The 23,282-nt window shown below is 42.0% G+C and overlaps 1 protein-coding gene across 3 annotated transcripts; it reads right to left on the reverse strand.

Moving 5' to 3' along the window:
• Positions 1–18,060: 18,060 nt before the first annotated feature.
• On the reverse strand, positions 18,061–23,282 carry LOC133902150 (uncharacterized). Of its 3 annotated transcripts, XR_009906835.1 has the most exons (11): positions 23,109–23,282; positions 22,765–22,975; positions 22,517–22,642; positions 22,279–22,434; positions 21,856–21,985; positions 21,695–21,736; positions 20,942–21,232; positions 20,747–20,798; positions 20,525–20,602; positions 18,259–18,494; positions 18,061–18,177 (listed from the first exon to the last, which is right to left on the reverse strand). XR_009906835.1 is itself a non-coding variant. In XM_062343750.1 (10 exons), exons 1-10 carry the CDS (start codon positions 23,180–23,182, stop codon positions 18,404–18,406), a joined length of 1,251 nt encoding a protein of 416 aa, XP_062199734.1. In that variant the 5' UTR covers positions 23,183–23,282; the 3' UTR covers positions 18,112–18,403. The 3 variants fall into 3 exon arrangements, 1 of the variants encoding a protein (XP_062199734.1); XR_009906836.1 differs by lacking the exon at positions 20,525–20,602; XM_062343750.1 differs by having other exon boundaries at positions 18,112–18,494.

Below are 23,282 nucleotides of genomic sequence, written 5' to 3' on the forward strand. Positions count from 1 at the left end.
ACCGGGTCTTTGCAGCGGAGCAAGCCGAGGCTCCAGGAGAGGCGCGTCTGCTTGCTTGCTTTGCCGCCGCCTCCATGGATCGTGTGTCCTTCTGCATGCGGCAATCGTTGGGTGATGTATTGATCTACAAGATTACCCGTACTTGCCGTGCCGTGCCGTGCCGTGCAAAGACATAGGGTAGGTGCTTGCTCTAGGTGTTGTACGAAGACGGGAGGATGGGTATTTGGAAGTTCTCGACAAGCCCAAGCGCTTTTGTTTCCAATGCGAAGACAGCTATTCATTCGAGTCCGACGAGGGCGAACTCATCATGGTCGTCCTCGTCGGCCGCCGCGGGACGCCGATCCACATCGTCAAGCTCAACGAGTAGGAGATGGAGCGGGAAGAAGGTGGAGAGCCTAGGAGGGGTGGATCTTGATACCATCTCTAACTATATTTTTTTATTTTGTTCTTAATTTTTTCGTTCTCATTTTTTTATTTTTTATTATATTTAATAATTTTTCTTCGAAGGGATTCGTAAAAGAAAATAAGAGAGAACCTCATCTTGAAGGGAATGACTTTAGAAATTCTGTCTTGAAGAAAAATATGAAGAGAAATCGCTGAAGCACTGAAGTGAACAAAAATATATTCACAGAAAATTCTAAATCACGAAGATAATTCATTGAGCATCGTCTGATGTCTTGTTCACTGGCATGCTCACCACGTTGATGAGAAAGACCAACATCAAGTGGATGAAAAAACAAGGTCTTCTTCCCGAGACTGTCCATGTTGGCATTGTTGATCGCAACCGCGAGTTGGCGTTCGTGCCAATGTCTACTGGAGCGGACACAATGGCAGCCAAAGATGGCGCGAGCATGTGGTCTCATGAACTAGGGTCAGAATAATCTAACAAAGATTTGGAACGCAGAAAGGGTGGATTATGAGCATGTTTGATTCATGCAGTAGATTTTGGGTTTTAAAAAGCTGAGGGTTTAAAAATTGAGAGCTGTTTGGTAATATGGATTTTGAATGGTTTGGATTTTTGTTTGTGCATGTCAAAAGTCTAAAATACCCTCATCTATCTTGGGTGCCATGTTTACCATTTCCTGGCACGTTTCTCATTCGTTCGAACTTGTAGCTTATTTGTAAAATAAAAAATACATAATTAAATTACAAAAGATACATTATTCATACAAACTTAATTTTTTTCTATACCAATATCAATTAACAAAGCATCATGTATTTTTCAATCAATGAGAATTATTGTTGTATATTGTCTAAGCAAATGCGATGTATTTTGGTTCAGGAATCAACTCTCACAGTATGAATTGCATAACAGAATAGAGCAAACTACATGCAGTATCAAACAATTGCACTTTGCTAGTACATCACTCAAACGGAATCAATCGCTTTACATCACTCGAATCACATGAGCAATCCACGCAAAACATCACTATATCTTCACTCAAACGGAAGCAATCGAATCATAGAATCAATCATTACCGCACTTGAAGGTACATGAGGGGGGGGGGGCAATACCACCTGTCGCGGTACCTAGGAGGGAACCGCCTTCCACCGGCGCCCAGGAAGGCCACGACACCCTGTATGTTGACGTGCTGGGGACGACAAGCCGCACGACTGTACCGTAGCCAATCAACGAGGCCATCGCGCCATGTACCTCAGTCACGCCATAACCGGGGAAGGAGGTGACCGCTGTGCTAGCAGAAGAGTTGGCATTATCGCCGAGGAAGGTGGATGGTGTCGCGCCCCCTGAAGCGACGTTGTTGGTCTACCAAGGGTTGCCGTTGCGCCACCAAATTGCGCTGCCCCATGAGAGGATCTAGGAGAGGGAGGCATGCCCTGCACCTCAGCCTCACCGTAGTTGGGGAAGGAGGTGGGCGAGGGAAAGGTGCCGGCAAGGGCATCCCTATAGGCGAGCGAGTTGTCGAGCGGGGGAATCTTGCTGGCACTGTCATCCATCGCGGTGGTGCTAAGGTTTCGTGCGGGAAGCAGAGATTAGCACTCGGGCCGTGAGGGGTGGAGGCCGGGTTCAGGTGCGGGGCGGGTGGGTTGGGGGTAATTCAATGGTAATATTGGGTAATAACACTCGAACCTTGATGGGTATTTTGATCTTTTCACGAATCAAAAGCTATGGAAAGCTCTCCCAGGCCGGATTGTGGGATTTTAACAATCTGGATGACTAGATTTTAGAAGCTGAGGCCAAAAGCTAGTTGTTTGTTTCCACTTTAAATTATAGAGGCTGCTTTTACAATCTAAAGTGGAAACAAATAGGTCCTATAGTATTTGGGTTTATTTTAAATCTTAATGCATATTATTGACACAAATGCTGTTGGAGTTTTGGGAGATAGAAAGTAGATTATAGCATATTGGTTGATTCATTCATAATTGATTTAGTATTACAATAAATACTATTGCCTGTTGGAGTTTGTGGAGATAGAGAAATTATATTGTATTACTTTGGTTGATGATTTCAATATGGAATAATTGAATCAAGTGTTAATATGATACCAGTTGATTATTTGTCTGCCAATTAATGGGGTTGTTTGGATCCCTACTTTTAGGGTAGAGTTGTGTTTTTCCTGAGATTCTAACCAACCTACACCACTAAAATTCAGACCAACTAGTGCAAGTATTTGGAGCTATTATTTCCCTCATTTATTTATATCACCTCCACACAACCCTACATTTTATTCGCAGCTATATTAGTGGCAGTGATATAGTGGTTTCGTAAATGACCAGCTTTTCTTTAGCTCTTTAGGTTTGATAACCTCAATACTCTTGAGGGAACTAGCTACACGATCATGTATGCTTGTAGGTAAAATCACCGATGTAGCAGCATGCCAAATGCATTTGGTCCTTAAGGGCACTAAGAGGTGAGCGATGAAGTCGTGCACCATGTCCCAGGCCATGAGACCTCGGGCCTTCAGGTTTTTTATTCGCTCAACATAAACATTTAACATTGGGTTGCCTTTGGGTAGAGAACTCATCCAATCCGAATTCCTCTCCGCATGAACACTAAAATACTCGAATTATCCAGGGTGGCCCCATGAAGATAAAACCAGTTCGGGTGTCGGCTTAACCATGAAAATTTCGTGGTGATCTCCGTATACATCGTCATCGCCTTGGTGCGGAGGCGAAAGCTGCCTGAGCCCGTGACCAATCCTCGACACCCCTTTAGGCAATAGAAGAGCCAGAAGAGGAGCACGAATGGCCTCACCTCCAAATACACCTCACAAATATGCTCAAAAACACTAAGCAATGAAGTTGGGGTTGAGGTTTACCAATTCGATCTTGTAAAATTGAAGGATCTCTTTGAAGAACTTGGAGACCGACCGTGGCAGCCCACACTGGGTGAATTCTGCGAACATGACAATATCCTTTGTGTGTGGTGATGGAGTGATGTTGCCACTTGTCGGCCTCTAGGGTAAGATCACCCTGGGATCTATGTACTTTTCATCCTCCGAGTCCTAGATCTTCTCCTCTGTCATCTCCTATGGATTCCACCCCGTTGCCATGGTTCGCTTTCGGTGGCTGGAGATTTTCTTGGATTTGGCTAGACATGGAAGAAAGGGGAAAGCTTGGGCGTCATGAGAAAGAAGACGAAGTTCAAGAATGTGGGTAAAGGGATTGAGGCTGGCATGTCTATCCCTTATTAAAGGGGAAAATCTTTACTGTTATGATTTTGCCGCCCTTGATCTCGCCACATGCTCTCTTCCTGCCCAATGGCTCGATTATTAAAAGATCATTTTTCAAACCGATAGGCGCGATTTCTCAATATGCCATGACGGGAAAACTCCTCTTAGAACTCATGCACATTTAATAAAATATTCCCTAACAGAACGCAGAAAACAGAGCAGCCATTAATATATTTTACTTGGAGATAATTCCCCATTAAGTTAAATCTCTTTTGGTGGAATTTTAGTGAGAAATGTTTTCTTTAGCCATAAGTATTGTGGCCTAGTCGAAGCACTTCCCGACTAGAAAACATCATATTGCGGTTAAAAGTCATTCCCTAGTACACAAAATTCTAATCTAGATAGATTTTCGACTAGGTTGCTCATTTTTTAGTGAAGTTGGGGGGCTAGCTGACGAGTATTGTACAAATACATAAGCATAGAATATTACTAAAAATATGGTAGAAATCTAAGCATGATATGTATACTTGGCACATGTCATATGATCTTTCGGTAGGTTAACCAAACCGCTATGAATTAGGTTACCTTCTAGAAATAATAACTTTATGTACCGAAGGTATTCTCAAATAAGGATGATTTACCCTGAATATCACAGGAAGGACAAGTTGTAGTCGGTTGTACTCAGGTCTTCGAGTAGGGCACGATCCCTCCTCTCCTTGACTATATAAACCAGGATAGGGGGCACGGCCAAGACAACTTAATTCAACCCAATTGAAGCTTACACAACTCGGGAGAATAGCTTAGGATTTAGATCTAGACATTATATATTGTAACCGCTTATCAAGTTAATACAAGAATCAAGGCAACACATATGACGTATGTCTATTATATGCTCGAACTTGTCTACATCGTACGTCTTTCTCTTTTATTTTAAGAGTCGATAGTGCTGGTCAGGTGATCCCTACCCTGTACAAATATTGCACTATCGTTTTTACTCATCCTCGACAAGAAGAAAAACTATTAATTTGTGTGGTGGAGGGGGGGGGGACTTTCAATTCATGGCCCAAAAATCCAAATTGAGGCTAAGAGCTTTCGAACCAAAAAACTTCTGATTAAGGAACTAAACTTTCGTTTCACAAACTTCTTGATCGAGTGGTAAAACCTTTGAAGAAGGAAGCACTACTACAAAACAACACATATGTAGCGCCCAGTCAGTGCCGGTTCAACGGTAACCGCTACTAAAGACGTATCAGTGCCGGTTCTTAAACTCCCACGTACGAACAATGACTAAGGAGCTATGAATTGACACTGATAGAACACTGATAGTTATTGGCTGGAACCAACACTGATACATCAGTGCGACATGCACTGATAGTGACTGTATCAGTGTATGTTATAATCACGAACCAGCACTGATTGGGCTATGAACCAGCACTGTTATACATCAGTGTCGATTCTAGCTATGAACCGACACTGATAATTAGTATCAATGCCAGTTCTAGCCCTAAAACACCACTGATAGCAAATGTTAGTGTCGGTTCTAGTTATGAACCGCCACTTATGAGTGCTACTGTCATAACTCATCTTAAAAAATTCATAACTTTTTCACACGTAGTCGGATAAAGAAAAAAATTATATTAAAATAGCTCTTGATGAGATCTAGAACTTTGTAGTTGAAAACTTTTTATTTTGAGGCCATTTAAACCCCCAAATAATTATAACAAAGTCGCAGCAGTAGTCGGATGGAGACAAATTTTATATGAACATTGTAGAACTCGACGAGATGTACAACTTTGTAGTTGGTAACTTTTTGCATTTGAGGTCATTTAGATGTCCAAATAGTCATTCAAATGTTCGGTCAGAAGATGTCAAAATGATTTATTTTGCTACTATACTCATGAACAGATGATAGCTAACATGTTTTGAGGGGTCGCGCGCGCACTTGCTGTGAGGTCATGAGTTCGAGTCCTGGTTGTCGCATGCGAGCGAATATCGCGTGACCTTGCGAATGTTGGGCATGGTCGGGTGAACAGTCTCTGGTCAGGTGCCTCTAGTAAGTGACTATCAATGCCGAATAATCAGTATCGATTCAAAATATACTACTCGTGACGATTTTAAACCGATATTAATGAAGATTTCTATAGTAATGAAGAGGAAGGGCCACCAATGTTGGAGGGGTGACGACTGCTTAAGAAGTTTATTCATAAATGGGAAGAGAGGTGAGGAGGTCTCCTCCCGAATCCTTGGTTACAGCGTCATAATCCGCTGTCCACACGTCGCTCTAGTGTTGCTTGAACGGGCCACGTGTCATGCGCTGATAGTAGGCGCGAGTTGGCCTCTGGGAGGGTAACCTCGAAATAGGATTTCTGTTTTGTCTAATGCAATGCGTAGAGTTGAACATCCGATGATGAATACACGTCAGACGCTTTGTCGGGCCCACAACAAGGGAGAGGAAAGGAATGGGTTTGAATATTTTATGCACCTCAATTTTGCCTATGCTTTCAAATCCACCTATATCCCCTTCATTCTTATCCTTCTCGCAGTCTCCCTTGAATTCATTTCATTCGCTCCCTTTGCTCCGTGCAGATCCCACCAGTGTGACTCGCTGCTCTGTCCTCTCCTCTTCTCTCTCCCAGATCTATCTTGCGATCATAGCTCGATAGTCCTGCTTGGTGCTTGCCATTGAACATCCAAATGTGTATGGTTGCATAGGGAGCAGCTCAATCTGGCAGAAAAGAGAAGCCGAGGGCAGATCAAGCAGCCTGCCCATTCTTCGATTTGTGCATAGAGTAGATTGATATAACAGCTCCTGATGAGGACGCATGACTCCCTCTCCACATCTCTTTTTATGTTGCAGCAGGTGATTTTTTAGGTTGGGGTTAGACTTTTTTTGTGTTGTAGTAGATCTGATATGTTAGGATTTCTTTTTATGGATGTTGCAACAGACAATTTATGACGTTGCGATAGTTGACTTGTGATGTTGCAACAGTTGATTTGAGATGTTGGGTCTTTGTATTTTTGATATACTACAACATTTATTTCATTATGATGTTGTATGCTTTCCATTGTGATGTTGTGATTTTACTTACCGAATGTTGTAGTCCCAAAATTTTCTCACATACTATGATTTTGTATTTGCATTCATAGCTAAAACAATGATACAGATAGGGTTTTTAATATTGCACTCACATAAATTGGGTGTTGCAGATGTTAAATTTGTTTGTTGCAAATTCTGAGTTTAAATTTTGCAGCACATATCTTGTTAACGTGCCAGATCTTATGATTTTGAGGGAATATTTGAGGTAGGGCACTCAATTTTTTTTTTATGAAACTAGATTTTTATTTTTGCTGTTCTGGGTGCCAAGAGGGTCAAGTTTGTGGGCGAGCCTCTGGTCGTCGAGGTTAGAACGGGATTCATGTTGCGATTTTTATAATGGTGTTGTTTCATGAGTTTAGTTCTCAACAGTCTCTTACGTGAACTTGAGTGCTAGCGATCACATGACGAAGAACTGAGAACTAGGATTTTATCCAAGGATGATGCGTGAAATATGCGTGCCATATTGTGGTGGTGATTTTTTTCTATTCAGATCAGATGACATAAGATATCAAACATCTATAATTATACAACGTGAAAGCGTCTGACACTAGCGCTCAAGATCAGACGTTTGAGCGCTAGCAGCGTCCTTTGTCTAAAGTACCTCCAAGAGTTTTTACCGGGAAATGGAAACATACGTCCCTCCGAAAACAAAGGTCTCGGACCCACTTCTAATCTTGAGTTTTGATTCTGTTTCCCAAACGGGTCTGAAAATGTAACAAGTTCGAATCCGATGCCCGCCAATGCAACCAAAAAATGGATATGTTTCTCATTTTTCTCCAGCAAAGGGTCTGCTCCCCAAGTGGCCAAATTACTCTAGGCCAAAAACTAGATAGATATTGGGCCCACATGTCACATCTCAAGGCATCGACACGGAAACAAGTGAGTGATTAAGGGAGGGATAAAAAGATTGAATCTCTAGTAGGATAGGAAAAATAAAGAAAATAGGAAGGGCGCGAAAAAAGTAATTAAAAACAAGAAACATGAGAGAAAGCATGAGGAGGTGACGATTGACGACGTAGGGGTGCGTGTATGTTTTGCTCCTATTCTTCATCACCGAATGACTCCTGTCTTAACTAATATTAGGAGTATGCTGATATGCACCCCATTATAAATTTACATATCTATTGCAGTATATAATGTATTTAGGACTACACAACCAGCCCTGCAACGACATCGTGGATGGTGCATGAAGAATTGAAGTAAATAAAAAAAATATATCAACAGATGTGCAAACAAGAAACAAAACCATATCAAGAATAGAACAATTCAACAAATATATAGCCTGTATATAGAGATATCTACCTCTTTAGATAGAAAGAAGAGAATTAAAACAGCCCTAGACATCATATACTACACACGCATTGTTGTTGCGTTTAGTGCTTTCCCTAGCATTCCTGGCCACGGCTTTGGCCCACAGCTTGAGCTTCTCCTTGACGTCCTCGTCGCGGCTCCGCTGCCCCTCCCCACGCCGGGCACGCGAGGCCTCCTCGCGCCCGAACGCCTACACCATGTCCACCGGCACCACCTCCTCCATGAACGCCTCGAAGGCGCGCAGGTGCTCCGGCGGCGCGCCTTCGTCGTCGTCGAGGCCGGCGCACACCTGCTGCAAGTCGGCGCCCGCCATTGCCAGCGCCTCTACGGACGGCCTGCCCATGCACGCCGCCGTACGCCCTCTCCTCGTCGTAGCTGCTTCTTCTCGTCGACGCCGCGCCGTCGCATGCACGTGTTACGATGTAGCTGTGTAGGTAGGTGTCGTCGTATCTTGCAGTGACAATGTAGCTGCATGCATGCATGATTTGTATTTATAGGGATTTGTTGAGTGTTCGGATCTGAAGCGTGATTTGACTGGTATGCATGATATGAGAGTACGGGATTGACTTCTTGTCTCAATCGTTCGTGCTCTCGCGCGGCGGCAAACTCTGACTCCGATTGGGTATGGGTCACGGGCGGGGGTACGTGCGTGCATGCATGCGGGTGGTCTTGGAACTTCCGTTTCCAGGGTCGGAGTAAGCTGTGGGTCACGGTCTTGTAATTGGAAAATGCAGAGAGACATGAATGAACAGTATAATTAAGAATTTATTATTGTTCATTGAATCTATCCGAACAGGTGTCCTTTAGTTGGTAACTGTTTATGGCAGTTATTAGGTTAATTAATCACATGTTAATATCAAAAGATGTCTGTTCTCAACACTCTCCTCTGTTCAATTATCTGAATATAAACCTCTTGTTAGGACTCTTTTAAAAACCTTGTGAGAAAAATATAAGAAGAAAATAATATGTTTGATATGTTGATATGCTATTAAAACTACTTTAAAACTCAATAGAAAGGTAAGGAGAAAATAATATGACATATATTAGTTATTGTCTCATTGTAAGCACATATCAGAAACCTAGGATAGAAAAACTCATCGGTGAGCTTAGAGAGCAATAATTATGATATTTGGATCATATTAAAACCTTCGAAAACTACTTGAAAAATAGGAGGAATAATGTAGATATTGCTTTATTAAAAACCTTATATAAGAAACCGTATAGAAAAAACTCATAAAGGAAAAAAGTAATATAATATGAACATGTTATCATTCAGTGATCAACTCCTCATGAACCTTACAAATCTTGTAGTCGTCATATACCAATTCCGTGAACACATTTTTAGAATGTAGAAGCTGGTGGGACTTAGTGAATAAATCAGCAAGATTATCCCATGCTTTAGTTTGTAAGATTTCTATCTCCCTATTATTTTGCAATTCATGAGGATAGAAAATTTTAGGAGCAATATGTTTGGTTATATTGCTCTTTATGTAATATATTTGTATTTGAGCAATGCATATAGAATTATCTTCATAAATAATTATTGGTGATTCAATTGAACTAATTCCACATGATTATTGTATGTGGTTTATCATTTTGTGAAGCCATACGTATTCATGCGATACTTTATATAATGCAATTATTTCAGAATGATTTGTGGGTGTAGCCACTAGAGTTTGTTTGAAGACTTTCATGAAATAATTGTTCCACCGTGTAAGAACACGAAACCTGTCTGTGATATGGTATTGTAGGAATCTGATAAATAGCTAACGTCGGTGTATACAATCATATTCATATCTTGTTTTCTTTGAAAGAAAACACCAAGATCTATGGTGCCTTAGAGATATCAAAAGATAATTTTGACTCTCACCTAATAGCGTTTAGTTGGAGCAGCGCTATGCCTATCTAGTAAGTTCACTGCAAATACCATGTGCAATTTATAAGATACATAAGCACTCCAATGACACTGAGATAAGGAACCTTGGGTCTCAGTATCTCTTCTCCTTCCTCCCATGGTCTAAGAGTATTGGATGGATATGATTTGTCGATATTAAATTTCTCCAATATTTTCTGGGTATATGCGGTTTGGTATACTAGAATACTTGAAGAAAGATGCTCGAGTTGTATACCAAGCAAAATTTGGTTTTTCCTAAATCCTTCATTTCCAATTCCGTCTTCAGATGATTGTGTTCTTCATCTATATCTTCTATATTTTTGATGATATTCAAATCATCAACATAGACAGAGATGATGCAAAATCCTGTTGAGGACTTCTTTATGAAGACACATGGGCAATCATCAGTGTTTGAATACCCTTTTGTAGAAGGAACTCTTTTAGTCTGTTGTACCACATTTTTCCCGATTGCTTTAAGCCATATAGTGAATTTTTAAGCTTTACACAATACATGTTGTAATTTACGTTTGGATTCAGAATATCTAGTCCATCGAGGACTTTCATATATATGTCTGAATTAAGTGACCTATATAGGTATACGGTCACTACATCCATCAACTACATAGATTGATGATTTTGAACTGCCAATGAAATTAGGTATTGAAATGTGATTCCATTCATTACTAGAGAATATGTCTTATTGAAATTAATGTCGGGTCTCTGCGTGAACCCTTGTGTTATAAGTCTCACTTTATATCTCACCACCTTGTTGTTGTCATTCCTTTTGCGGATGAAAACCCACTTGTATCCCACAGGGAAGATGTTACGAGGACTAGGTGTTACTGATGTAAATACCTCTCTTTTGGAGAGCGAGCGCAATTCTGCCTAGATTGCATCCTTCCATTGTGTCCAGTCCAAGCACTTGCGGCATTCTGCTATGGTCTTGGGATCTAGATCATTGAGAATGTCGTTTGCAATCTTTGAGGAGAAGTATGTGTCGACAATTGTAGTCTTTCAGTCAAATGATGCTTCAAAATCAATATAATTGATGGAAATTTTATCTACCCTTTCTAACCCATCGTGATTTCCCATTACGATAGAGTCGGGGTGTTCTGATGTCCCAGCATCAGTATTTATATGCATGGTTGAGTTGAGATGTGGATGTTGATCATCCACTAGATGTATAATATCCATAGGCCTTAAGTGTCGTTCAACTTGAAGTTGATTTGCATTTACTGCTTTTGAGGAGAGATTCCTTTATTCCGCGGTAGCTTGCAAAAAGCTTTATCCTTTGTGATCATATTTCTCCCCCTCTTATTTTGATTTGGGAGTCGAGTGGTTTTGTTTGGTACCTTCACTCTTTCTGGCACATTCCTAGCAGGAATATAGGATTTAGTGACATATTTGTTGTCAATAAATGCATCTGGTAGGTTATTTATAATATGTTGCAAATTTATGATTCTCTGAACTTGGAGTTCAGATTCTTGAGTACGTAGATCTAAGGAGGAAATATCTGTGTCATTCCAATTGATTTCCTGGCATTCTTTCTGATACTTGAAATCTCCCCCTAATGTCAAGAAATGCTCCTCATCAAATATACAGTCAGTGTACCGGGCTGTAAATAGGTTCCCTATGAGAGGCTTGAGGTATTTTATGATCGACAGAGAGTTATACTCTATGTAGATCCCCAATTTTCTATGTGGGCCCATTGATGTACGATGTGGTGGTGAGATCGGTACGTATACAATGCAGCTGAACTTTCACAGATGGAAAGTGCTAGGAGGATTTCTATGTACTAACTGCAGCGGGGAAGTGGTGTGATATACAGTTAGTCGCAATTCAATTAAATCAGCAGCGTGTAAGACTACATGACGCCAACATGAAATTAGTAAGTTGCAATTATGTAATAATAGTCATGCAATGATGCATGGTACTGAGTGCTGAACTTGAATTCCTAGTATCATACAATAATCATTGAAGACACGTGAGATGAATTCAGCCGTATTGTCCATTCGAATGGATTGTATCCTATATTCAGGATAATGTGCTCGTAATTTAATAATTTGAGCAATTATTTTGGCAAAAGCATGGTTTTGTTTGGGTAAAAGACACATATGTGACCATCGTGTAGATGTGTCAATGAGAACCATAAAGTACCTGAACAGTTCAGTTAATGGTTGGGTTGAACCACATATATTGCCTTAAATCTATTCAAGGAATTTGAGTGGTTCATGTCGGATTTTAAGATAAGAAGGTCTTAAAATCAATTTCCCTGTGGCACATGCGGTGCACACAAAATCTTAAGATTGTGGGAATTTGGAAATATTCATGTCATGACTGATTGAATTACTGATAATTTTTTGCATCATCCTGACACTAGGATGATCAAGGCGGTCATGCCATATTTGGAATGTGCCAATATTATGAAAAATTACCTTATATGCAATATGTGGTACGAGTTTGATGTATGTATAGTACAATCATGAAGATAAAGAGAGAATTTTCTCTAGTATTTATTTGGCATATTTGTTATTTTTGGTAATGAGGAGATATTCCTTTTTTGTTGTCATCATGAGTTTCGATATGAAAACTGTCGAGGGTAAATCCCTAACAATGATTCTAGGTATGCTAGATAGTGGGTGCGTGATCGGCGTTCTGGGTGTGCCTGTGGAATGTGTGTGTGTGTTTGTTGCTCAAGAACACCAGAGTTATCTAGATTCAAGCCCCCCGTGGGGTAATAGCCCTACATCCTGTGTATTCTTCTCCCTCCTCTTTGTTTACAGAAGATATCCCCCTTTATATTCCAGAGGGGTAGAAGTCTTACAGGTGGGCTCAACAAAAAGACCCATGGCTGCCTAGAAAATTGATATAAATAATCATTACAAGTATATATGCGTTGTACCTACCCTGGGTCCCTGCGGCACCCGTCCCGTCCATCGGCCGCACCCCCATTTGTCACGCTCGAAGTGCCCGGCCTGCCCTGTCCTGTCACAAGTTTCCCACGCGCACCTGTCGCACCGCCTGTCACGTCTGTGAGCCCATGCCGCAACAATTAATGTTTGTGGGACGAGATACGGTAACTCTGCGCTTGCCATGCTGCCTTAGCCAAAGTGAACTGCCTGGGGAAGGAAAACGGTGTGAGTAGTGGTATTAAATGAAGTTTGATTGGCTTAGACGAGTACCTACCCCGTGACCAGTAAGGACTAGTCACGGGGAATCCTGCGAAGGCCATGGCCGTGGTCGTGCAGGGGTCATGGGCCAAAGAACGAAAGTGGATACTGCAAAAACTGACCATTGAGCGTTATCCCGGTGGGGGACCCATATATTCTTTACATCGACATAAACCATTTTGACGCATATCTCTATAACTTAGTAGGGTACGTGTTGAATCGGGTACAATAGTGTATTCGCGATTGTTATTTTGAGTACATATAGAGAGAGAGTGATTATAGTGTGATTAGAGCCAACCATAGCATCACATCCAACGATTGCCAAAACATTTTCTTTACTCTTTTTAAGAGTTTGAAAATATTTAGTTTCCCTAAGTATATAGTTAGTGATACAACTATCCATTAAGCACACTTTCTCTTTCATCGGATTGTCCCCTGTAGACATCTATATATAAAAATAGAGAATTTAAAGTGAAATTCTTCATACGACTTTATTGAGTATCAATGTGCTGATACATTATTAGAATATACAATATAGTATAAGATGAAAACAACCTGTTACAACACTATGTATGACATAACAATATCTAATAAATTGGGAGTATAATTAAGGTCTCCAAATAAGTTGTTGGAAGAAAATTCTACGATTGAGTTGTCCGTGCTCTCAAGGTCCTCTTACTACTGCAGAGTGATGGTGTTGTCCGGTTTTGGAGGAACGCTTTGGGAACAACTGGTCTTCCTGCTGGTGTCAGGTTGAAGATTAAAATGCGCTTCATATTTTCACCTTGAGCTAGTCGGCTTTGTCTGATGGACTTAAGGTAAAGATCAACCAAGTGTTTTGGGGTGCGGTATTTCTTAGTTGTGTGGCTGTAGCAACCACATTTACGACAAATGTCAGATTTGTCTCTATTATTTTTGAAAATGCCCTTCCCCTTATTGTGACTATGAAATTTCTGCTTCTTGTTGCGATCCTTTTTTCCTTTGAATTTCTTTGGGCGACGTTTATTGCCGTCAAACTTCTTAGTATTCTGAACATTGGAGTTAACTTCAGGTAAAGGGGCAGTGCCTATAGGACGCTGATGATGGTTCGTCAAAAGAAGTTCATCATGCTTTTCGGTCTGAAGTAAAGTGTAAATTAATTCATAATAGTGCTGTTAATTCCTAGCACGATATTGTTGTTACAATACCCTATGGGTAGGAAGCATTGTAGATAAAGTTTTTTTAATTTTTCTCCACATCTGTGGGAGCTTTGTCACAAAATAGTAACCTAAAGGAGATCTTGTGAACAACATGATTGTATTCTCCAATGGACTTACAGTCCTAGAGGCAAATGTTGGACACTTGCGTTGTGCTTCAGGCAGTATTATGAAGTAGATGAGGTATTCTCCAATCTTGTGACTGCCTTTTGATGTTCATATCGCTCTTTGAGCGTGTTCGATAAGTCATATGGATTTTCATCTATCAAGTATTTAGATTTTAAATCTGGATAAAGATGGTGCCTTATGTAGTATAAAGCCACATACTTGATTTGATCTTGAAGTGGCAAATCTCCCTCTTGAGGAGGATTAATCGCCGTTATGAGTCCGCGGGACGATAGACTTATCTTCATGTCAGTTTCCCATGTTAGATAGTTTTTGCCATCTAACTCGAGTCTGTCGAACTCGATGTTGGACATTTTGTCCTACAAATTGACCAATGATCGAATGAATGTACCCTTCGGGTAAATTTAACAATCATGGTAATGTTGTAATAATGCAAAATTTGTAAAGTCAAATTGAGACTTGAATTACATAGTGTAGATCTCAAATTATGTTACTAACACGTTGAAGGTAGTCACTTAAATGGTGTAGTCTCAGTTGTGGGGGCATAATATGTAATTATCCAGTAGATGCCATGAATTCCACTGCCTTGTGTTATGCAAATCTTGTGTTAACACTTTGAAGGTAATTACTAAAATGGTGTAGACCTTATTTAATTCATACTCAAATTGGGTACAAACGTAGAGGATAGTCACTATGTGATAAACGTAGTGTAGATCTCGCAGTACTACTTGGGTACTACCTTGTGTATGGCTAATATGAGATATGAATTAAGGTAATCACCTGAAAAGGTTTAGACCTTTGTTTTAAATTTGATATTGGGTACGCACGTTAAGGATAGTTACTATGTGTTGAACATAATATAGATCCCTCAGTAGTACTTGAGTACTACCTTGTGTATGGCCAATATGCAAAGATTTGGAATATTGTGTTATATCAAGTATATGAGGTAATCACATAATTTACATTAATAAGTGTTTTTGCAAGAAATAGAATTTCAATTGCAAAAACAAAGTTGTAAACATATTGATATGTCATAGGGAATACACAAGAGCAAACACATGGGACATAACAAATTTTCAGATAAAACAGGGTCTGGAACATCAATGTACAACATGAAACAGTACTGAACATAACTACTATTAAAGCTAAGGGCTAAAACATAATTTAACAGTACTGTGAAACAATAAATACTGGACTTGGCTATTAATATGAAGAAACCCGAGGGGTTTATTGAATAATGTCCAGTCCATAGGAGTTCTCGGCTTGTGAGCCGAGATAACTTGTGCTCCAACCTTTGAGGACTTTCGGCCCAAGGCCCAGCCGGGCTCCCTTCTCCCCACGCCGTATAAAAGAAGGCAGAGCTAGCGGTTAGGGTTGCCGCGTGCCTCATCTGAGCCGCTGCCAACGCCGCATGGGCCTTCATCGTTCGACTAGGTGGAGGCCTTGTCGTCGGAGCCGAGTCGGCCAGGATGCGTCGCTGGAGAGGAGCCAGAGCTGAGCCGGCTGGGATTTTGGGCATGTAACCACCGGAAAGGGCCCGGAGCCAATTTGATCGGGATGGAGGCCGTGCCGGTGGAGATGGGAGGAGGCTGCGTCGCCGACATTGAGAAGCCAAAAGACAAGATGTGGGCGTTAGATTTGTCGCCGCCATCATGGTGCCGGTGAGGGGGCTGGCATTGGGGGTGTCCCGCCCCCTTTCCCCTCACACGCACGCATGAAGAAGCCCAAGAGCCTCCTTCCTTAAGCATGCACACGCGCTCGAACGCTTAGGTGCCATTAGAGGGGAGGCCGGAGGTCACAGGGGCCCACGACCTAGGGCGGAGGCCCGAATGACAGTTGGCCGCTGCTATGACGAAACGGCGGAGGATGCAGCGGGCTGGAGCAGTAAGGGCAACCTCTGTTCATCGTGAGCGGATTCGGCGGTCAAGGTCGGAGAGCCACGACGTGTCGCCATCATGCCTCCGAATAAGGTGGACTGCACGGTGTCCATGGAGGTCAAGGTTGAGGACTCATCGGAGAGCACCTTCTCGATATCAAGGCTAGAGTCGATGAAGGCCGGCACGAAGGAGAATGATCCAATCGGCATGTTGAGGTCAAAGCCACGGGAACAAGAAGTGGGACCATGGTTCACCATGGCTCCAAGAAGGCTCTTGCCGCGACGGATCCTAAATATCCAATTGCTGTGGGTGATCATTGCGTCGTCCGGTGGAGCAATGGGGGCGATGTCGTCCCTTGGGGGAGTAAGCGGGGTGTACTCAGGGGAGTACATCCTAGTGCGCTCCTCTGAGTACACCACTACCATCAGATTGTTGAAGAAAGGGAGAGCACCACGACGTGCTACCATAGTGGGCGGTGGTCCAACGACAAGAGCGGCTGCAGGAGTGGGTGCAACCCTTGTAGGATTGCGGTGGTGGTCAAAACGTCGACGAGCACATGCACGTGCGCGGCGACGGGCACGTGCGCGGCGACGGGCACGTGCGCGGCGACGGGCACGTGCACGACCACTATTACGAGTACGACTGAGCAGCGAGATGGGACAAATGTGACAAAGGATTGCCGCCTCCAAGGCCATCAAGCAGCGAAGAACATCTTTAGTTGTCGAAGGTGAGGGATCCATCTATGTCCTTACCGCAGCCTTCGTGCCTTTCTATGCTTCTTATTTAGCCGAATTGGCCTCTTTGCTTCTGTTGATCGCTCGGTGGAGATCAAAGTGGCCGATAACGTTTTGTAATCGGAAGAGATAGGAATGAACAGTAGAATCAAGAACTTGTATTATTAATTATTGAGTTTTACATATATATACATATCCAATGGACATAAATATGTTCGTTCGGGTGATAGTTCCATCGAATGGGTATCTCTTGGTTATAGTAGTTATTAGACTAATTGATCACATGTTAATCTCAAAAGATGTCTGTTTGCAACATCAGTTTCCGTTTCTAGCCGTGGTTCATGTGAAGCTCCATCTGCAGCTCTGACACGTGACTCGGCTCGCTTCGTACGTGCGTGCGTACGTCACGCTTGAGCAGTACGCGTACGTAGGCAAACGTCCGTGTGCCTCGTTCGGGTCACCTGATCGTCTACTATTCTTCTCACACGTGCTGGTATATATGGCTTTTGGATTTCAATGCACGCATACGTGGATGGGCCGGCCTCGATCGATCTCGATCAGCTGGCTAGTTGATCAAATGAACAGCACTTACTTGTGAACGGTTTGACTGCTGACTCGGGTATACTACGAGCAGTCATCCAAATAATCTACTGACCGGCCGGCAGAAGGCCTGTGCACTTGTGTGTCAAACCAAGAAACCCCTGGGCCAGGCTGAACCAGATGTTTGCTAATGTGAAGCTTAAGAAAAAAAAATTCCTTCAGTTTCACGAGTTACGAGTTACCTTTTCACATCGTTTCACGAGTTAAGAGGATGTCGTTCTAGAAAAGGTTGTAGCTGATCTTTTTTATTTAGACATACACAGGAGTTGGGATTGCCAAATTTAGCTCTCCAGTCACCCCTCCGCGTTTCCAAGTTCCAACTCTTGTCAGCCTGCTGCCACCGTGCCGGTCTTGACCCAATTCGATCACGACTTGTGTCCGGTTCAGCCAAAGCACTCTGCCTGCTTCAGGTTAAGCTTAGACGCAACAGAAAGAACTGCCATATTTTGCTCTCAAACGATATGTTAAACCGCATTTCGACAGAGATTCATGGTAAATCAAAGGTCGATGTCACTATGTATTTCTTCGTGTCACAGATTTCTACAAAAAAAAAACAAGGGTAAATGTAAAACAAGTCGCTGTGGCATGCGATAAACAATGCAACTGTGTGCAGTGGATCACCTTTAGTTTACATCCTACAGAATGATCTGGCTTTGTTCCATGAGTTGCGGTCCAAGGCCCCACCTGAAGAACTGAAGCTACACCTTGCTTTGAAGAACACTGGAAAGTGTTGAACTACCTAGCTCCAGTGAATGAGTGCGAACAGTTACAACTCGGCTACTCCCATTTCTTTGTGCGTGCCAGCCTGTTCATCATGTATTTCTTTGTATGTTCCAGTTTGTTCATCGTATGAGTACCTGCACACATAGTAGACATCAGGTCAGAAACTATTCTGTAGGTAATATTGTTCATCGTACGAAAAGAATAATTAAAATAAGGGTTCTTTCATTGGGCATGCAGAAACAAACAGCTTTGCCGCATACGAAGCGCAAAATCAACACATTCTTCATCTTCATTTAGTTAAAAGGGAGCGGTACCATTTGCATGTGATGTCTGCAGAATAAGGGAAGTGCTCAATCTACTAACTGACAAGCCGTTATGTCATTGATCATCTAACCCAATGCCTCAAAATTCTTTCTGGTGTCAAAAGTTTTGTTGGATTAATTATGCAGTTGCATAGACACACATCAAAGAACATCTAACTGGGATGCTCATGGATACTGGGATGTTGGTACCTTGGTAATTATGTTAAGATGCGTCACAACCACGGTCATTGCCTAAAATTAACCATAGGGGCTTATTTGGAAAGGGGGCACTGGGATCCAAATCCTAAAAATTCCTGGGGCAATTCCCCTCTTCGAAACGCCCTAAGGTGTAGATTTCTCATAAAGATAAAGTGGACACATGTAATGAGCTTCACATAAGCTAAAATGGAAATATCAATCCACTAAGGGTCCGTTTGGTTCAATGGATAGAGCCGCCCGGGAGAGGGCGATCCAATTTTCTCGATGTTTGGTTCACTGCACGAGGTGAATGGGGTGGCCAGCATGCACGAATATTCCCTCAGGATGTTGGATGGAGCGATCCGGCGAAAACGGCCGGACCTAGCGATCCATCTTCGTGCGTTCGCGCTGGTCGTCTGTACGTGTGCGTTAGTGTTTTTCATTTAACTCTCCGATTTTATCTAGAAGTACAAAGTGGTCCAAAAATTCTAAATGTTTTCATAAGCAAACTAGAGCTCACTAGCAACCCATTTTAATTGGTTTGATCCAAAAAAGCATGAGCCAATATTTAATTAAAATTCTCTAAAGAAGCCTACTTTTATAACTTCTAGCAGTTTTTAATACCCCAAAAATCAGGAAAAAATCACTAGTATTCTTCTCATGTGATGTATTAATTTATAAAAATGTTTCCAACCATAGGTTATTTGGTGAAAAAGTGAGTTCATTTGGTGAAAAAGTGAGTTCATTTGTAATACTGCATTTATATGCATTTTTATCATTTCGTATGATATTCTCTTTTTAATTCAATTTGAATTCAAACAAATTCAAACATGCGCAAATTCATCCAAATGCTTATGGAATGCATATAAATATGAATGCATCATCCTATCTACTTTAATCCTACCAACTAAACAAAAAACTGACTTATTATATCCACTCTAATCCCACTAACCAAACAGAAAACTGACTCATTCTATCCATCCCAACCAAACAGAAAATTAGATCATCCCATCCTAAAAAACATGGATGGCCCTATCCCATCCAACATCACCCTCCAACTAAACGCACCCTAAATGACATGGATATCAAGAGCATTACCCAATCAAGCAACTTACAAGGATTACAATTGAATCCTTGTGCAAGAATACCTGTCCATTTACGATTTGAATGTTCTGAAAAAATATGCAGAGTCTTGCCTTCTGGGTGGTTGGGACACACAAGGGCCTGTATTTTCTTAAGCAAGAATGCAACAACTGTCTATCTGTTTCTAGATAGGCTGACAGTTAACAACAGTTAGGTCAGCTAATTTCTAGTCCAGAAGCGACCTGGCATTGAGGCCATTATTATCTTGGCTCTCATCAAAGTTATCATTATGATCTGTTGCAAACAAACAATAAGTAACCACTACGAAAGCATTAAAGAACAGATATCTTCCCAGCATATAACTGACAATGACACATTAGCTTCTTCCTAAAACAGTTAGTCCATAACGTTGAGTGCAGCTCTACAGCTCATATTGTAATTTACAGTGAGGAACTAAACAAAAGGAAATCATAACACATGCGGCCAAAGCACTGTTGCATTCATAAGAAAATAATTGGTGCGTGAAAAAAAAAGCAATAACTGTTATTGACTGTGAATGAATGAAATGTAGAAAAAAATACCAGGTCCCTGTAGATGCAGAGCAATAACATCCAGAGTTAGGATCATAGTAATAGCCAGTGCTACTGCTATAGTAGTAACTGCATGAGAAAGGAAAAGAAATATGATCAATATGTGCAGGCTAATGAGTCTAAACATCACAACAGTCAGCTGTGTTGTTTTATCATATTCAAAGAGAATGTAACAATGGAAAAAAACAGCATAAATTAACAACTATACCCTACCCTGAAGATTGATCATAGATATAATCTGAGTCCACGCTTCCATTATCATGTTCTGCAAGAACAGGAAAAAAATATTGTCTAAAAAAAGAATGGGAAAAAAGGATTTGTGAATGCAAAAAAAAGTTGTGAGACAAGAGAGGGGAAATATGCAACAGCTTTCTCTTTCCACAAAAAAGAAATCAGTACTCTCCACACCTGAGGTTCCTGGAGCATCTTGAGGGACTGGCCCAGGATTCGAACCTGAGTCTACAGTATTGGCATCAGAATTACGATTGACATCATCGTTGTCATCATCACCAAACATGTCGAGGTTACTGTCATCATCATTAAATGCAGCAGTGATTGTAGATGTATTGGCAGCTGAAGGATGAAGGTCCATTTCCAGTATGGATGATGGTGTCTGGTTATCTTTTGCAATGTCTGCAGAGGCATCTTCTTCAACTTCTGGCAAACCAAGTCGAGCACGCGCCAGACGTTCATACCCCGCTGCAAAGGCAAAAGGAGAAAAAAGTCAGGCACATTTCCCAACAAGACAATTTTAAGGAATAACTAAGCAGTGAAATAATAGGAATAACTCAGGTTGACAACTAAAGCTAAACCTAGATCAAGTTATGTATAGTGGTGCTAACTTCAGGGGTCCAGGACAACATGAAAAGTAAAAGCTTTCACTCAATACAGCGATGGTAATGCATATCAGGCATTAACCACAGCAACACGGTGGGTATGTTTCCATTGAAAAAGGGCAGAGATAACCTCAATAAAGCAGAACCTATTTAGTTTGCATGTTTTTTACTCAAGGAATCGAAAGATAGTATCAGACATATGCATTAGTGTGCAACCAGCTCACCCTGACTAAACTTCAAGTACCAGTAGAGAAAAATTAAAACTGAAATAAGGTGATCACGAAAAGGAATTTTGAACAAGCTAGTGAGAAAGAAAAAGACTAACCAGCCTCACGTTCGAAGGTCTCCCGATCATCTGAATAAACATCTACACCAAAACGTACAGAACAGGAAATAAGGGTGCAGGTCATAGTGAAACTAAAAATACCAGTGGGAGGACAAAGAAAACTAACAAAATAAGAATATAAACAAGAAAGAAACACGTACTGTATTCACCGTTCTCCATTAGCTTCATGGCAGCTTCTGTCAACTCATCAAATATGCGCTTAGTCCCCTCAGTCATCTTTCCGCGTTTATCTGTGGATGTACCCTTCAATCTTTTCAAAGCTTGTATTATCTAGCAATTATTGAAGAAAAAATTTAACAAACATTCAAAGACTTGAAAATTAGTATAGAATACATTCTTCACATGATTTCCTTTACACCATGATAAATTTTGGTTCAGCCAGTGTTATCACTTTAGATATTTTGAGATATGGGTATCTACTGAGTAAAATAAGTATCATTCAGTAGCCAAGTACAAGTATAGTAAGTCAGTAAAAGTCGATGCAAACACTTAATGCTACAACTTACAGAATGCTAAATGACAAGAAAGGGATGCATTATGCAAGTGATGCAACAAAAACACACCGTTTCTCCAGGTTCAAGCATGTTTGCTATCTGCCTTTTTATCCTCCCAATGTCATCGGAAGAGAGATCCTCAAACTCCTCTACTTTTACTTTGCCTTTATTCTGAACCTGTGCAGCATACTTCGGATCTACTTCCACACTATCCAGCCAGGCATCCTACAAAACACAAATGCTTGTGTCACCAAATCATAATTTATCATATAACATTTACAGTGTTAAACACAAAAACTAGTAGCACCTTAATTTCATTGCCTCTCGCATACTCCACAAAGTTCCCATTCTCATCGAAATACCCTTCTTCCCTCTCTCGCTCCAAGTTAAAAGGCTCTATCCGAATGCCGTCATCAACAAAGTCAACACAATCCTGTTGAAACATCGAAACACAGCTAAGCGTGAAGCTTCAAAATCATTATACCCAGCATTCATACGCTGCCAACGGTAAACAGGAAAAAGAAAGTGCAAGCGGAGGAGAAGCACAAAGCATACATCGTAGCGGACTTCGAAGCCCTTGACGTCCGCGGCGCCGCGCTGCGCGTCGTCCCCCTCCCTATGGCGGCCGTGGCGCTGCCGCGCGCGCCGCTCCGCCGCGAGCTCCGGGTTCAACAAGCTGTCGATGTCCCCGGCGGCGGCGCCTCCGTCCGCACCAGGTTCCCGGTACTTCACCTTCTTCCCTTTCGGGAACCGCGGCTTCCGCTCCCTGCAAACATGGCAAGCGACGACACGAAATCAACACCGTGAGCTGAGCCGGGCGGGAGGCCGAATCCCTAGCCAGATAACTAAACGAGAGGGGGAACGAAGGGAAGGGCGAGGGGAGGGGTGTTGGGGCTTACCGTCCGTCGTCGTCGTCGTCGTCGCCGGCGGCCAGCGGGCGCTTGGTGCCCCGCGACGCCTCCGCGGGCTCCATCGGTCGGCGGCGACGAGCGTTGGTGACGTCAGCGAACGGAGGGGAGGGGAGGGGACGGGACGAGGATGGTGGGTCTGTGCTTGGGCTCTCGATTTTGCTG

Source organism: Phragmites australis, chromosome 20 (genome assembly GCF_958298935.1).
Source record: "Phragmites australis chromosome 20, lpPhrAust1.1, whole genome shotgun sequence".
Lineage (NCBI taxonomy): Eukaryota > Viridiplantae > Streptophyta > Magnoliopsida > Poales > Poaceae > Phragmites > Phragmites australis.